Source organism: Drosophila teissieri, chromosome 3L (genome assembly GCF_016746235.2).
Source record: "Drosophila teissieri strain GT53w chromosome 3L, Prin_Dtei_1.1, whole genome shotgun sequence".
Taxonomy (NCBI): domain Eukaryota; kingdom Metazoa; phylum Arthropoda; class Insecta; order Diptera; family Drosophilidae; genus Drosophila; species Drosophila teissieri.
The window spans coordinates 5,961,481-5,977,232 of NC_053031.1; the positions used below are offsets into that span (position 1 = coordinate 5,961,481).

The window sequence follows — 15,752 nt, forward strand, 5'->3', positions numbered from 1 at the left end:
TTATCGACAAGAATGAGGCGGAGGAGCGGCGGTGAGGTGGGCGTGGCACTTGCAGGTGAGCAGCCTCGACTTGGCCATCAACATAATCGCTCAAGCCAAGGGCTTTGGACGGGATTGCTATGGCAATGGCGATGGCGATGGCGATGGCGATGGCGATGGCGATGACGATGGCGATGGTGATGGCGATGGCTATGACGTTGCCGAGATGGGATCGGTGCCCAGTGGGCCAAGATGGTGGCAAATGGTGCACAAAATTAAAATTTTAATGGCTAACAGCTGATGCTTGTTTGGCTTTCAGCAGAATGGGTTGTGGAAGGAATCTTGGATAAGCACGGGGATGGGGATGAAGCTGGGCCAAAGAAAAGCACTATTAAAGCCAAGGCAACGAGCAGCTCTAAAATCATTGTGGCTTGCATATGAATACGGGAACTGCTGCATACTTCTTGGCTGCATTCAGAAGGCAAGTGTTGCATACTCTAACGATGGAAAAAAGGGGAAAGCATGGCTGCTGGATGGCATTGTCTGCTTCTAGGATGCCTCATAAATCTGAAATACCGTGGCAAGTATTTTTATGTTTTACATACATATCTACATTTCTTCCAAAGATTTACCCACTTCTTTCGGTTTTATAATTAATGTGAATTCTTATCCGAAAACAAATGATATCAATTTCAAAGGTAAATAAATGCAGGTGGCATTGACCGCACAGCCCGGTCAGCACAGACACTGCGGACACAACGGACACCATGGAAAACCACGGCCACCCCGTGGCAGCCGATTTTGAGATGATTTTGAGTGGCTTTGAATTGTGGAACTGCAGCAATTGTTCTTCGCCCTGCGAACGTGTGTTAGTTGAGTGTGTGCCCACATACCCATACTCGTACACTCAAGTGCCCAGCTGATTGACGCACGTAAACAATGTGCTCATTGAAAGAAGAGGCTTCAGTCAACGGCGAGCGCTCTTCGCAAGCGGAATTCCGCGGAAATATAAAGAGGAAAACAAAGGCTGCAAACGAGAGAGTACAGAAAACAAAAAAAAACACAAAAAAAAAATACAAAACACGAATTAGTTCTATGTAAAAGTCCGAAAACGAACCGAAAATTGGACAAGTGTCGCCGGCGGAAAGCAAACCAAAAAAAAAATTAGTATATAAAACATTCAGGGCATCTCAGATGCCGCGATGACAGAGCCAATTAGTGCGGCGGTGCAGCGGCGGAGGCAACTGCTCCACAGCGTGGAAAGTTTGCGCGGTCGTGTTCGTCAAGTGCTAAAATGTGTTATTAATCTGCATATTGAGTTTTTGGTAATTGATCGACAAACTTCCTTCCCTTTGTCCAAATTGTTTTCACCATACAAGCGTAATTCACTTGGCCGCAGAGTTACACTTTTGTTGTTGTTCGAAAGTGCTGCAATCGCACTGACAGATTCGATATCTGGTGTATGTGCAACAGTGTCTCTGTGTCTATAATTTTCCTCTTATCTGGCCTTTGTGCCACTTTTGTTATCGCTCCATCGCTTCCAAAATGTTATCTGTGCTTTCACAAACACTTTCTGTTCAAGTTGGCTTGCACTCTAAAAATAGCTCCATTGTTTGGATACAAAAATTAAAAATAATTTTAAAGTATAAAGTCAGTTAGTCGCAGCTTAAGCTATATATCCCGCTTAGTCCTGTATTTAAAAAAAAGAATATTTACATATGCATTGAATATATGTTCAACTTGTCGTATACGCAATGTTTAGAATAGAAACTCTACATTTGTGCACTACATTTGATTTCCTTAGTGAAAGTTTGTCATCAAATTCTTAACATTTAGCTCATTGATAGCCGACTGACTATATCTGTTAACCCCTTTTAGCCCTTGCGAGATATTATCGCCATTTCTGCTGCCATTTCACCTGCTATCACCTGTTGTTCAACATTGTGCGACCGGCAACTCTGTTAACAGCTGCAGCTGCGATTTGGAACATGTTAATGCAATTATAGCCAGTTATTGGGAACGAAATGTTAGAACGTCGTGTCAGAGGGGGGTGGGGGTGCGAGGTGGGGGTTATTGGGGGCTGCAGTGATTACTGGCACCGCTAATTAGACAATGTCGGTTCGGCCATAGGCAAACGAGCGGGTGCGCAATGAGTAGCACAGTCATGGCCAGATGAGTAAGTCTAAAGTTATGTTCATATTCAGCTTTCCGCCTAAGATGATTAAGCCATATTAATTGCCTACCTAAAGCAGTAGATAAATATTCAGAACTATTTCTATAAACAATTACGTCGTTAATTGTTCTGAACCTTAAATAATAGAGAGAATGCACTTCAACCTTTGATTTTTACTTTCGAGAACTACTTTTTTGATGAAGGGTGTTTGAGGTAGGGTTCACTGTTCCCCCCGTGGAAACATGCACCCAACATGAGCTTAGTTGGCCGTGTTCCTAGGCTTAATTTGGCACTAATAGAGACGCTAGTGACGAGGCCTTTGGAAAGATATTAGAGCTGAAATCCGAGCCAACATCGCCCAATGAATAGCGCGAATAAGGGGGGGGCGTCGAAATGGATGGGTGGGTGGGTGTATAGCTCAGCCGGAGGGAAAGTAAGGCTATCAGTGACCGTAACGTCGTCACTGTCATTGTGTCATTGGATACCGCAGTGCAAATCGAGCAAAATAAGCGATTTCCAGCTAATCCAATTTCCATCCCACCTCGCAGGTGCTCGAATCCGATGTGGCCGCGCTGCTGGATGAGGTGCGCGAATTCAACGACGACCACGCGGAGATGAGGCGTCTGGACAGGATGATCGAGGCTCTGAGGGACTACAGCGGACCGACGATATGCCACGAGTGGCCCTATCCCCTCATCTTCAAAGGCACAATCGACGAGGCACACGTCGCACAAATACTCAACGCCAGCGAACTGGATCTGGATGCGAAGTTGGTTAAGATTTCCAACGGGAGTAACTGCATCCATGTGGAATCCGATGTGGTCACGGCTCAAAGGCGCTCCAGATTGCTGTGGTTCTCCAGGAGACGACGGGGCAAACGAGCTGAGTGCTTAAAGGAACCCAATCCAGTAGTTTAAGCTTATCTCACAGATTTAAACTAGTCCGAAATGTATCTGAACAAAGTGTTGTAGCCCAAGCTATAATCGATCCGAAATGCAATCAAAATAATTACATAATAGTCGAGTATAGTATTTTTAAGAAAGACTGCGTAAAGAAGTCATTTACCTTATTAACAGCCAAACTTCTTGTTACTTTACATTAACATTATTTTCACATCTCTAAGCATTTACCATTTATTGAAGAAGAAAAAGCCATTTGCCTTGTCTGAATATAGTTAATAACATTTTCCATGTAAGTTTAGAACCTTGTGTGTTTAATAAAGCGATTTTACTTGACTTCAATAAGCGAAAGAATTAATTGAAAGTCTATATTACCTAAACCAATTATTTATTTATCCGAAAGATAATATTTTTGCACCGCCTCTACCCGAATACATCAGGGTACACAGTAAATGATACACTTGGATGGCATAAATGTTCATTTCTGGTTGTTTCATTTACTGCGGTCGCCTGCGAAGACTAAATTTCGATATTAGTCCCCACCGCAAACATCAGGCATTCATGATATTTGCGGTGGGTCTGCACATTGATTTTGACAGACGCACAGAAAGCACAACGGCAGGCACAGCGGCACACTTCTGAGGTGAATGTGACATTTTGGGGATTCCCCGCTCCCAAATTGCATTGCAATCTCCACTGGTCGGTCAGCCACAAGAAGTTACCGCACCTAATTGAAACGATTTCACACGCAGTTTCTTAAAGGCTCGAAAGCAAAAGTGCAAACAACAAGTGCTTTTATGTGATGTTTTTGCATTACACACTGGTGCTGCTATATTAATTATAAATAAAACCAAAAGAGACAGGTCCAGAAACAATAATAAAACGCGTTTCACTTCCCATCAGCGGCTGTGTGTGCGTGTGTGCGTATGTGGGTAAATTATTCATAACGGTATTATCAGCTTTTCTGCGCTCTGCCGTCTGATTAAATTGCTCGACCGTCGCTGGCAAAAGTCCAAGGATGCCGGGATGTTGGGTGGTTTGGGTGGTAAAGGTTGCGGGTTGGATGAAAGTGGCGGACAGTTGGCAAGCTTATCACGAGACCCTGGCATCTACAGTGGACGGTAAGGCGCTAGAAGAGATGCCAGAAGCATCCAGAAATTACAAATAACACAAAACAAAAGAGGTTTTCGTTTGATTACTCATTCCATAATGAACAAATACTGAATAATATAAGATATATGAAGGCATTTATCAGCCTCTTTATCACTTACAATTTTATATTCTATAATAAGTAGTAGTAGTTAGTATTAGCTTTCTTCTGTATTAATTCGATATATGTTATTCGTTTTAATTGACCCTATTGTAATGACTAACACTGTGTCTAATAAGCGAGGTGTCCGTTTCTGTGTGGATGTGGGTGTCCGTAAGCTGGCATTCTTTGTCTGTGCGTCGTGCGCGCAATTTATCAACTCGACCGGCTATCTGTCCCGCCCGTGTGCTGTCCTTGTCTCTCGCGTGTCCCTATCCCCTTCCCCACCTACCCCGCCACCCGTTCGTCTGACCCATTCGGCCTGTGGTCAGGGACCATTGCAGCAGAGCGCTGTAATTATTAAAAAGTAAATAACAACAGCCACCGCACAGCGACAGCAGCAACAATCGCGATAATGAGCACAAGTGCAACAATGCACTTAGAATAATACCTTTCAAAATAATAGCAATTTATTAATAGTAAAAACTAAATTCGAGTTACTAACCTCTGGTATGTTTAACTAGCAGATATCTTTCAACTTCCTGAATCTAAAGGGTGCCTTTTTAAACCTCTTATCATTCTTGCCCAGCCTGGACTTTTCTGCCAGTGCATCCGAGTGAAAACGAGAGTGAAACTGTCGCAGGCACAAAGGAAAGGCCAAAGGTTGAACACTGCACTATCGAGCGCTGCTTTCTGCCCGATTCCCACTGCACTCTTTATCTAGAACAGCGGCGGTACACTGAGCGTGGACATTTTCCATTTTCGCCCCGCGAAAGCCTGCAAAATTAATGGCCAGCAAGGATGTCAATGCCGACCACCGCAGCATCAGTAAACAGCGCCCGGGCGAACAGTCGGCGCAGCTGGACGGACAGGACATCAGGACATCAATGTTAACAAAGCCCCGAGTGCAGCAGAAATCGCAGCATGCAACAGCTTTGATAAACCTTGAAAGCGCCTGCAATCGGTTCTCAACGAGTGGTGTTTACATTTTCAAGCCATTCGCATTCATGGCTTGTTAAATGCTTAATTCTACAGTTAATTCTTCAGTTGTATCAAGATAGTGGATGAGTCATCAATACCATCATACACAATTAATTGATAGAAGCTGTAATTTAAATCAGAGAAGTGGAATCTGACTATCATGTCGTATAAACAATATTTTTCGCGAGCTTTGCCGTATGATTGATTTGGAGTAACATAAGATAGGAGTTTGGTAAACATTTAACAAGAAATAAAAACTTAGCATACCTGCACTTTTGAAGGATTTTCCCACACTCTACGCGGTAAGTTTTCCTCCACTTGTTGCCCACTGCGGAAAAGTTCATTGCCCGGCGCCGAGGCTAATAACTGGATTCAAGTGTGCTGGCAGGTGGAAATCCGAGGGAGGGAAATTAAGCTTTTGCACCTGGGCCCAGTGCCAATCAACGGCTCAGTTATTGTCCGTACCGCCAGGTGGCAAAAGGAGCCTTTCTTTCCGGCGAAGCTCGTCTCATAAATGCCAGCGCACGCACACTCTTCGATTTTTGTTGCTGCCCCCGCCGACTGGCATCAATTAAATTCGAATTGTTGCAGTGTCTTCGATTCGGTTGCCCGTCTCTTTCGCACTCGCCGTCGGCACAGCGGGCAATTTGCCAGGCGACGAATATCCCTCTTTGCCTCTCGCTCTTTTGCGCCTTAATTGCTTAGGTGTGTGTGCACTCGGAAAAATAATGTGTTGGAAGACAAATTAAGACGTAACAGTTACTTATGTGTAAAATAAATCAAGAAAAAAAAAATAGTAGCTCCATTAAATTTTTTATAACTTTAATAGCATGAGTTTTCTTTTCTATGGCATCCCAGCTAGGGAGTTTTTCCTTCAGTGTACCTTTCACCGTCTTTCTCTGTCTCGCCTGCGGTTGGCGCTTAACTTTTGCATATTTCGCAACAACATTACGGCCAGAACAACGAGTGCGGCTCAGCAGGCACGTGAATCCATTACGATGGCAGGCAATTATGTGCGTGTTCCTCCCGCTCTGCCCCACTGTAGCCGCCCCACTGTCCTTTGCCTGATAGTTGGGGCCATACGCAAATCAAAACAGTTTCCATCAGCAACAACAAAGCCAACCAGCCAGCCAGCCAGCCAGCCAACCGGGCGCAGTAATAACAACAACAAGAGCTATGAAAAGCCACGAAATGGGTTTTTAATGCAAACGACTTTCCCTTCAATTGCACACGGCCAAGGTGAATGCTGAGGGCGCTAGCCGAGAAAAACCAGCAAAAGTGTGGCTCAGGCCACGAAAAGAAATTTCCTAGCCTCTTTAAACGAGTTTTCTGGAAAAGGATCAGCAGTTTGGTTGAAAACCGAGCTTTATATGATTTTTCATTCGAAATGAGCGCACAGAAGAATAAGGTAATATTATGTTTTTAAGCAAAATGGCTCGGAACTCTTTTAAAGTTCAAAGGATACACAAAATGTGAATACATTTAACGGAATTTGAGTCTCCTGTTCTTCCTAATTGACCTGAAATGCAGAACACCAAGTCCCTGTCCCATAAAATAAACCGCATTTAGCGGGTAATCACGTAAGTTATGAGGTTCGATTGGGAATCCCCATGGACTCCTTCGTGTGCGGTGTACCGCCATTTTGCCAAGAAATCCAATGTTTTGGTATGTTTAGAAGCGCAAGTCGTGGCAGCAACAAGCCGAATGGCTGTGCAAGTTGTCTGGCCGCCTGTCGCTCCACCTTTCCGACTGTCAGTCAGTTGGCCAGGTGGGTCGACAGTCGGCCTGGTATGGTCTGGCCTGGTCTGTTATGGGCCTGGCTGTTTTGGGCCTCGAATTGGCCCAAAAGAGCTTTAAATAAACAAACTAATAACGCAAATCACGCGGGAGCGAGTGGGACGGCGAGTGAGCGGAATAGGGACAGCAAGTGTCTTCCAAATGCACCGCATATAAGTGTTCTATGGCAACCGCGCCAGGCCAAAATCGTTGAATGTATAACCCGAATAAACAAACTAATAAAATGGGCCCACATGCCCGAGCCAGCAAGCGAGTCCACGAATCCTGGCTCAGAGCTGCCACGGAGGCGACCAACAACACTCGAGGAGCACACAAATACCATACTTTTATCTATATATCTATATATCTATACCCTCTGTACCGCAGAAGACTGAATACACCAACATCGACAAAAAAAATCCAAAAAATTCACCAAAAATCAACGAGAACTGAAGGGAAAAGCAGCTCAAGTGGAGCAGTCGCTCCCAATTCCATTCGAGGCACTCCCACTGTATCTATTTGTGTGTCCCCAAAAAGAACCAAACTAATCCATAATCCGTCGACCGGAGAGCTGAATGCAATTGCAAATTAGATAACCAGGACTGGTTTTTCGTTATTTCTGGGATTTACACATAAAACTGGGTGAGCGAATTTCAATTACTGCAAGGCAGTTGTAATTAAATACCTTTTTTTCGGTTTTAAATTCGCAAAATGGAACACAACCCATAGGATTATGTGAGGTTTGTTCTCCAGTAATTCTGAGAGGATACAGACAATTTTGGTATTTAATCACAAAACTCTTTTATGGTTTTGAACGTTCAGAAAATATTAGTTAAAACTTTAAATTTCAATACTGTGAATGGTTTCAATTCACCTAAAAGGATTGCAGAAAACGACATGTAAAAGGTGTTTAATCTCGAACAATTCGAATCATTTATCAAAGGATTACTATTCACTTATACTTTCGCTTGTTTATTATATGTATATCCTTAACAGGTTCTATAGGGATTGCAGATTATGCAACGGAAATAGAGGAATCATCGCAAGGAGCATCATAAATCCCCGTAACTATGTCCGCAGCTCTCCAGGAGTCGCTTGCCCGCATCGAACTATTATGAAACTCGAAGGTGGAAGGTGCCACACGCACGGCAACGGGCCAGGGGCAGGGGCAGGGGCAAGGGCAGGGTCAGGTGCCAGTCCAGGTGCAAGGCCAGGAGCCACCAAGGACGAAGCCAGCGACATCGGCGGCAACTCATGCCAGGCGCCGCCAGCTGATCTCCATGGCCAAATGCCGCGGTCGCTCCATACTCAACGATGAAACGCCCACACCGGAGGCAGCCTGCCCGGCTCCTGCTCCTGCTGCGACTCCGGCTGCAGCGAATCCATCGCCACAGCCCCAATTACAACAACAACAACTACAACAACAACAGAACTACTTACCTCAAACATCTTTGCTGAAAATCGAACCGTTCGTTCCTAGTTTTAATCAAAGACTACGCCGGCGTCCTATTGGTCGCTCCCATAGCACCTTAAGCCACAACGTCATCCCCAAGCGACCAGTGCCGCAGCAGCAGCAGCAACAGCAGCAAATCCAACAGCAATCGGAGCTCCAAGTTGGCCAGCAGCCACAATTGAAGCGAGGCTATGCCGCCGCAGCTCAAATCCGCCAACAGCAGCAGCAACAGCAACGGAATCTACCACGTGGCGTTGGCATCCAGCGACAGCGTTCCAAGTCCACATCCTCCTCGGCGGCCTCCAATAGCTGTCGTCCAGCCACAGCGGCCGTAACGCCCAATACATTGGTGGGCAGTTCAGGCGGAACTCTGGTGAGTGGAGCCATCGTCACGCCGCAACCAAATGGCATCTGTAGGATTCAGAGATTGCCCAAGGAGCGCGAGGAGCTGCCCGATCGAATCAACTACGACAAAAGAGGGCTCACGGCGATTCCCATCTTTGAGCAGGAGCCCAATCTTCGACTGCTGTCGCTCCAGCACAACCTAATCAACACTTTCCACATACCCAAGGAGCTGACTCCGCCGCCTCCACCAGTGCCTCCCATTGCCGTCGCCACGCCAAGGGAGAGTAACAATAACAAGCTGGGTGGTTTGTATCCTGGAAATCAAGGATTTAGATAACAGCGCTTAGAACTCCAATTGATATTACATTTTTCTTCCGTAGAATACAGCAACGGCAATGGAAACAAGGAGGGAGGACGCTCTGGCTTGCGTGGCCATCATCCAGGCAGACTCACCCGTGCCATGACCAATGCAGGCGGCAATTCCCATCGCCTGTCGCCCAAGTCCGGCGGTAGTCCGGGTTCAGGCAGTCCACTGACAACGCAGGCACTGGCCATCAACGGCGGAACAGCAGCAGGACGCTCCAAGTTGGCAAAACGAGGCTACAACTACGGACAGGCACAACTGACGCCTCCGCCGGCGTTACGCATGCGCTACGGACTGGAGAAATCCAAGAGCTTCGTGAGCAGCAGCCTGCAGGCTATGAAGCATCAGCAACAGCTCATCCAACGGAGAGCATTGCTCAAGGCAACCAGAGCCGGCGGAGTGGGCGTGCCGGGTGGAGCCGGCAGCAATCTGCTCCAGAGCTGCGATGAGGGCAGTGCCTTGCACAGTAGCAATCTCTCGCTGTGCGGCGGATGTGGTGAAGAGGAGGAGTCTCCCAGTGTGATGACCACCATTTCAGCCTTGGAGCAGCTGAGCATCAAGAACAAGCAGTTGAGCTTAAGTGCCAGCTATGGAAGCATCTTTCAGCAGCTGGTATTTCTGGATCTCTATGATAACCAGATCGAGCGGATAGCGAATCTGGATGGACTACCTTCGCTTTCGGTGCTGCTGCTGGGCAAGAACAGGATTACGGATATTGGTGGTCTGTCCTCGTTGAAGGATACGCTTAGAGTGCTGGATCTGCATGGCAATAAACTCACCAGTCTGGGCAGTCGCATCAACTGCCTGCAGCAACTCAAATCCTTAAATCTGGCGGGGAATCAAATTCGTCAGATTAACCAGCAGGATTTTCTCGGTCTGCGCTGCCTGAGGGAGTTGAACCTCAAGCGGAACAAGCTCCGGCGAATCAATGGATTCCAGCACTTGGTGGCTCTGGAAAGGCTTTGGTTATGCCACAACGATCTGCACCGAGTTGATGATATGGCCAGTATAGCTCGGGCCACCCGTCTCCTGGAAGTTACAATCGAGAACAATCCGGTGTCCCTGGCTGGTGATTGCGTATCCTTCTTGGTTTCGTACCTTCCACTGCTGCAAACCCTTAGTCAGATGCCCATCACGGAGCAGGTGCGTCGGGCGGCTCTTGCTTGGCGCCAGCACAAGGAACAGGCTCAAGCTGCTCCTGGAAGCTCCGAGGCCTATCACAACATCCGGCGAGAAGAGGTCATATCCAATGCCAGGACCAACTGGGAACTTTTGCGTTCCCAACAGACGGTGGTGGGTCGTCCCAAGAGCCGACTGACCAGCGAGCTGGCCAAGATCAATGAGTCCAACGAAGGTCCCGCAGGCGAGGAGGGGGAGACCGAGTCGGAGGAGTCGCAGCAGCCCAAGGAACTGATAGATGAATTGCAGGCACTGATTAAACTGCCGCCGATTGCGAAGGATCTGAGGAACCCACACGAAGAGGATGGCGCCTCCTCGGAGGCCTCTAGTCTAGGACCCAATGTTGACTCCTGCTCCAGCTGTTATAGCTCGGATAATGAGGACGGCGGTGCTAAAACTAAACCACTGACGCCGCAAATTGATGAAAACTCCAATAAGGTGGGCTTGACGGAAAAGCTATCATCATCGCCAGTTCCAGTTGCAAGCCAATCTCCTGAAGTTACTAAAGTAACACCACCTGCGCCGGTCTCATCCTCACCTTCGCCACCTGCACTGACCTTGACTCCACCAGCTGCACCAGGAACTCCAGTGCCCGGCACCACGTCGCCCTCGCCATCAACAACCATAATTGCCACCTTGCCTGTACCCGCCACTGCATCCTGCAATACAAGTCGTCCGACCAGCAGCAAACAGCGTTCCCGTCATGCGCCCATCACGCAATTGGGCTTGCAGATTAACCAGAGAGGAGGAGCAGGAGCCTCTTCCAAGCGGTACATGGCAGGCAGTCTTGTGCGGGCACAAACCGTGAGCAGTAGCACCAGTAACAGCAGCAGTTCCAATAGTGCGGGTCGCGGAAAGAGCACCAACAATGGATTAAACTTGGTGGCAACCCAAGCAAAAGCGGCAACAAATAGTACCAACCAATCTTCAACAGGAGCGGGAGCTGGAACAGGAGGCTCCACCACAGCAGCAGCCCCTGCAGGAGCAGCTGCGACTCCGAACGCAGCCATAACAGTATCCAAGCCCAGCGCCGCTGAACGGGAAAGAGAACAAGGTGGCGATTATCTGATTGAGATATGTGGAAGGTACCTTAACATCTACGGCCAGGGAGCGCTCCGTTTCATCGATAAGCAGTGGAATCCGGCCAAGGCAAATGATGTGCACACGCTGAACTTCAGTTACATTAACTTCAACAGCATCGTATGTGTTCTGGGCAGGATTAAGCTGCGATTCCCTCACGCCGAGCACTATGTTTTCCGGGAAACAAATATCTCCTGTTTGGGTCAACTCAACGGATTGGCGGAGCTCCAGGGACTCAGCAGCTTACTGATCGATGCCGAGGGCAATGGCATTACGCTGAAGGAATCCTGGCGAGCATACGCCATCTACAGGCTATCACACTGGGGATTGAAGCAGCTGAATGGCCAGGAGGTAACCGAAGCGGAAGTAGAGGCTGCGAATGCCATGTACGTTGGACTCTCTGACCTGGTGCTGTGGTCCATGCCCGAGGTGATGCTGCAACCTCTGCTGGCGAGACTGCGTCTGGATGAAACCTGCACGGCCAGCAAACTTTCTCCGAAAGAGTGGCTTCTACGGCCGGACAACAAGTCCCTGCGACTCGTGGTGGGAAAAGAGGCACTCCAGTGGAAGAAAAACGCTGGAGGTGCAGCAGGAACCTCCAGCTCAATGAACCTGAATCAAGCGACGGAAGCGGGAAGCACTGCCATGGCGCCCAGTGTCCGAGATCGAGGGCGACAGCACTTTGCCCTTCTGCTGGAGAACACCTGCAACGCCGTGGAGAAGCTGCACAAACTGGAAACCCTTTGGCCAAGCATGCTTCTTGATATCGTCAGGAATACGCTGCTGGATTACGCCCAGCTAGATGTCTACCTGCGGAATCTCATGTGCGAGCTGATGAAGTGAGGGGCGGGGGTTCCAACAAAAGAAAAATGAAGAAATTATTAGTCGATCTGGCTTTTAGATAGAGGCGCACAGGTAGAGCAACCATTATATTCCTATGATTCTAGGCATTTACCAATCCTGTAAAGCAGCTGCTTACAACTAGTCCAATTTTTATAAATATTTAACATTAAACATGATTAAAAAGTACCAATCCAGGGTGGCGTCTCTCTGGCCCACACCGAAAATGCATTTGGGTTGAACCCACTCTCCTCCAGAATCCGTTTGGCTTAAGCACTACGATCAGAGTGGTTCAACTCGCAGGAATTTCATTGGAAGTAACAAGTAGTTTCTAGTACTTATTGAATAGCTTTAAGCAGAGTTCATTTCACCACTCAACAAATTGTATCCACAGTCACGATACTTTATCCATCAAAGTTGAACCATCCTTAAAGTAAATCCTACGCCTGAGGCTGAGCCTCTGCATCATCGGCGGGCGCAGGCTTTTGCGCCTTTTTCGCCTTATCCACATAGATATTCAGAATAGCCTCGATGCCCGGGTAAAGCACAAAATTGGTGGTCCGTATTTTCTTGTCGATGAGGTACGATGTCACCGATTCGGTGTTGAAGGCAATGTCAAGGGCATCACTATGCGTTACCTTATCCAGGTGCGTTCTTTGCACTTTGATTACACAGTTCTCAAAGCCATTGACCTTAATGCTAAGATCCAGATTGTATTCGGAGTCGATGTCTGGCCAGCGCTGAGCCAACACATCCTCGCTCCACTGCAGCTCCTGACTGGCGGGATTCAATCTGCCTGGTATGGCCACAAACTTTGACCACAGTTCGGAGGCAAAGTGCGGAGCCATTGGTGCGAGCATGATGATCTGAGCAGCCAGGGCCCGTTCAAACTGCTTTCCATGTCGCAGGACATGCTTAGGTGTGCGCTAAAATATAATAGCATAAGAGATTAGAAAATAGATTCACTTTTAAGTCCTACCCTTAGAGAATTGGTCAGCCCCTGCATTTTGGAAATAGCCACACTGAGTTGCTGTGCATGGCGGTAGTTAAAGGTGGCTCCTTTCACATAAAAGTTTCGGGCATCGAACAGCTTGGAATCCTCAGCCAGGAACTCTTCACTGGTGGGCACAACATCCGAGGCAGTTTGATCTTCGCGAGCCTCTTGGAAGTCCTGCAGGGTCAGCCAAAGCCTCTTTTGCCAATTAAGGATGCCGGGAAATGCTGTCATACACATATATGTATATCAAATGGCATCTATCATAGTTAACTTAATACTCACTTGCACTGGACCAGTTGCGATGTGATGTGGGCGCCACATCGGCCAGAATGATCAGTCTCGTTGTGTCCGTACCGTATTCATTAAACATATCGCCGGGCTCAACCCCGTTCAGCTTCGATTTAGACATCTTTTCCCAGGTCATGACCACGGGCTCTTTGGTTTCCTTTAGCACCGCCTGGTTCTTCTTGGCGTTTAAAATCTCCACTTCTGATTCGGGCACATAACGTCCACTGCCCTTCACCCGGAAAGAGCGACCCATGACCATGCCCTGGACCAGCAGTCGGGAGAAGGGTTCGCTGGTGGGTGAGAGCCCGCAGCTGTGCAGGAAGTGGTTCATGAAGCGGGCGTAGTAGAGATGGAGCACGGCGTGTTCCTTGCCCCCGATGTACAAGTCCACAGGCATAAACTTCTTGGTCAGCGCTGGATCAAAAATGCGTTTGGAATTTTGTGCGTCCAAGAAACGCAAATAGTACCACGAGCTGTCCACAAATGTATCCATTGTGTCCGACTCTCTTCGCGCATCCTTCTCACCGCATTTTGGACACTCACAGAGAAATGCTTCCTTCGGAGAATCTTTCGGAGGCAGAGACACTGGCAGCTGCTCCTCTGGCACTGGCACTGCTCCGCACTTCTGACAGTGTACAATAGGAATAGGAGTGCCCCAATAGCGCTGTCGTGAGATCAACCAATCCTGCAGCTTTGAGGATACGCGATAGCCGCCCACATTAAGGCGTGTGGCTGCCTGGAGCACCTCTTTCCTTAACAACTCCCAGTTGGCTGGACTCAGGGTTTCCTCCTCCTTGCCATTTGAAGTTAAAGCCAGTCCATACGACTCCCATAACTCCTTGTCCTCGCTGCGGAAACTGGGGGCTGCCAGGTAAACATCGCTCTTTGGTGGAAATTTCACTTCGTCGCCAAAGACCACAGGCATTGTGGTGCCCGCGAAGGGATTCTCCGCGCTTAAGCTGCCGGCACCATCTAGTTTTGACAAGTGATGACTGCTGCGGAGCACAAGGAAGGCATGGGGATCTTTCAAATGCTCCGGATGGGTAGTCCACACTCGTAGCAGTCCGGAGGCGGAGGTGAGCAGATTGAAGGCGTATCCATCGCAGTCTCCTATCCAGTGGCGCTGCAGGTTGATAATATCCCTCCAGTCGCGCAGCGTAGGATCCTCCAAACCATCTAGCAATTGTTTGGCATAAGCACTCGTTCGGATGAACCACTGCCTGAGAAGCTTTTTCTCCACCTTGGCTCCCGACCGCCACGAACAGCCATTGGCGTCCACCTGCTCGTCTGCGAGCACAGTCTTGTCTACGGGATCCCAGTTAACCAGAGCCTCGTTCTGGTAGGCCAATCCATGGCGATGGAGCATTAGGAACAGGTGCTGCGTCCACTTGTAGTACTTCGGACTGCAGGTGGACAGTTCATGGTTCCAGTCAAAGGAGCATCCCAGCCGCTGGAGTTGTTCCTTCATCTGGGCAATGTTCTGCTCCGTCCATGATGCGGGCTCCACACCACGCTGATTGGCGGCGTTCTCCGCGGGCAGCCCAAAGGAATCCCAGCCCATGGGCTGGAACACATTCTTGCCGCACATTCGCTGGAAACGAGCCACCGAATCGGCGATGGTATACACGCGCACATGGCCCATGTGCAGGTTGCCGGAGGGATACGGGAACATGGAGAGCACATAGTACTTGTCCTGCGAGTCCTTGGGGTTGAACTGCCCTCCACTGAGCTGCTCCCGCCAGTGAGCCTCAATCCGGTGCTTGACATCACTAGTTAGCTCTGGATTCTGGAATTTAACTAAGGTCTTATTGGGTTTCTAGGAAATATTATGCACCCACCTCATTGCCCGTGCAGCTTTGGGTAAGCAGGCGCCGCCAGCTACTCCAGTAGGCTGCTCTCCACGGTCGTGTTCTTCTCAGTGCTTGCATTATGCCGTTTTAATTGATTAAATCGCACATTTCACGACTATTAAATAACAAGATCGTAAGAACCCACTGCACTCTACAGTCGAACAGCTGTTTCCCGGCATTGAGTTGCCAGATCGCTCACTCGGCTGATATATGCTCTGGGAATTTTTGGCGGGAAGCATTACTGACTGACTGGCAACCTATCGCCCAGTGTTGTATCTTGATATGTGCCTCAAGTACGG

At 48.3% G+C, this 15,752-nt stretch overlaps 3 protein-coding genes across 3 annotated transcripts; 2 read left to right on the top strand and 1 right to left on the bottom strand.

Moving 5' to 3' along the window:
- Window positions 1-962: 962 nt before the first annotated feature.
- Window positions 963-3,389, top strand: LOC122617237. The gene is made up of 2 exons (XM_043792997.1): window positions 963-1,304; window positions 2,701-3,389. Exons 1-2 carry the CDS (start codon window positions 1,182-1,184, stop codon window positions 3,067-3,069), a joined length of 492 nt encoding a protein of 163 aa, XP_043648932.1. The 5' UTR covers window positions 963-1,181; the 3' UTR covers window positions 3,070-3,389.
- A 4,948-nt stretch (window positions 3,390-8,337) lies between these two features.
- On the top strand, window positions 8,338-12,321 carry LOC122617945. The gene is made up of 2 exons (XM_043794009.1): window positions 8,338-9,160; window positions 9,236-12,321. The coding sequence occupies exons 1-2, from the start codon at window positions 8,338-8,340 to the stop codon at window positions 12,319-12,321; spliced, it is 3,909 nt and encodes a 1,302-aa protein (XP_043649944.1).
- Window positions 12,322-12,369: 48 nt separating this feature from the next.
- LOC122616316 (probable leucine--tRNA ligase, mitochondrial) lies at window positions 12,370-15,613 on the bottom strand. Its single transcript, XM_043791725.1, has 4 exons — window positions 15,442-15,613; window positions 13,598-15,389; window positions 13,298-13,539; window positions 12,370-13,244 (listed from the first exon to the last, which is right to left on the bottom strand). The coding sequence occupies exons 1-4, from the start codon at window positions 15,529-15,531 to the stop codon at window positions 12,759-12,761; spliced, it is 2,610 nt and encodes an 869-aa protein (XP_043647660.1). The 5' UTR covers window positions 15,532-15,613; the 3' UTR covers window positions 12,370-12,758.
- Window positions 15,614-15,752: the final 139 nt, after the last annotated feature.

Excerpts from the sequence above, each read along its gene's own strand:
- LOC122617945 (XM_043794009.1), top strand. The coding sequence starts at position 8,338 with ATGGCCAAATGCCGCGGTCGCTCCATACTCAACGATGAAACGCCCACA. Across the intron at positions 9,161-9,235 it reads TAACAATAACAAGCTGGGTG|AATACAGCAACGGCAATGGA; the intron begins GTTTGTATCCTG and ends TTTCTTCCGTAG.
- LOC122616316 (XM_043791725.1), bottom strand. The coding sequence starts at position 15,531 with ATGCAAGCACTGAGAAGAACACGACCGTGGAGAGCAGCCTACTGGAGT. Across the intron at positions 13,540-13,597 it reads TCGCAACTGGTCCAGTGCAA|CATTTCCCGGCATCCTTAAT; the intron begins GTGAGTATTAAG and ends TGTGTATGACAG. Across the intron at positions 13,245-13,297 it reads GGCTGACCAATTCTCTAAGG|CGCACACCTAAGCATGTCCT; the intron begins GTAGGACTTAAA and ends ATTATATTTTAG.
- LOC122617237 (XM_043792997.1), top strand. The coding sequence starts at position 1,182 with ATGACAGAGCCAATTAGTGCGGCGGTGCAGCGGCGGAGGCAACTGCTC. Across the intron at positions 1,305-2,700 it reads ATCTGCATATTGAGTTTTTG|GTGCTCGAATCCGATGTGGC; the intron begins GTAATTGATCGA and ends CCCACCTCGCAG.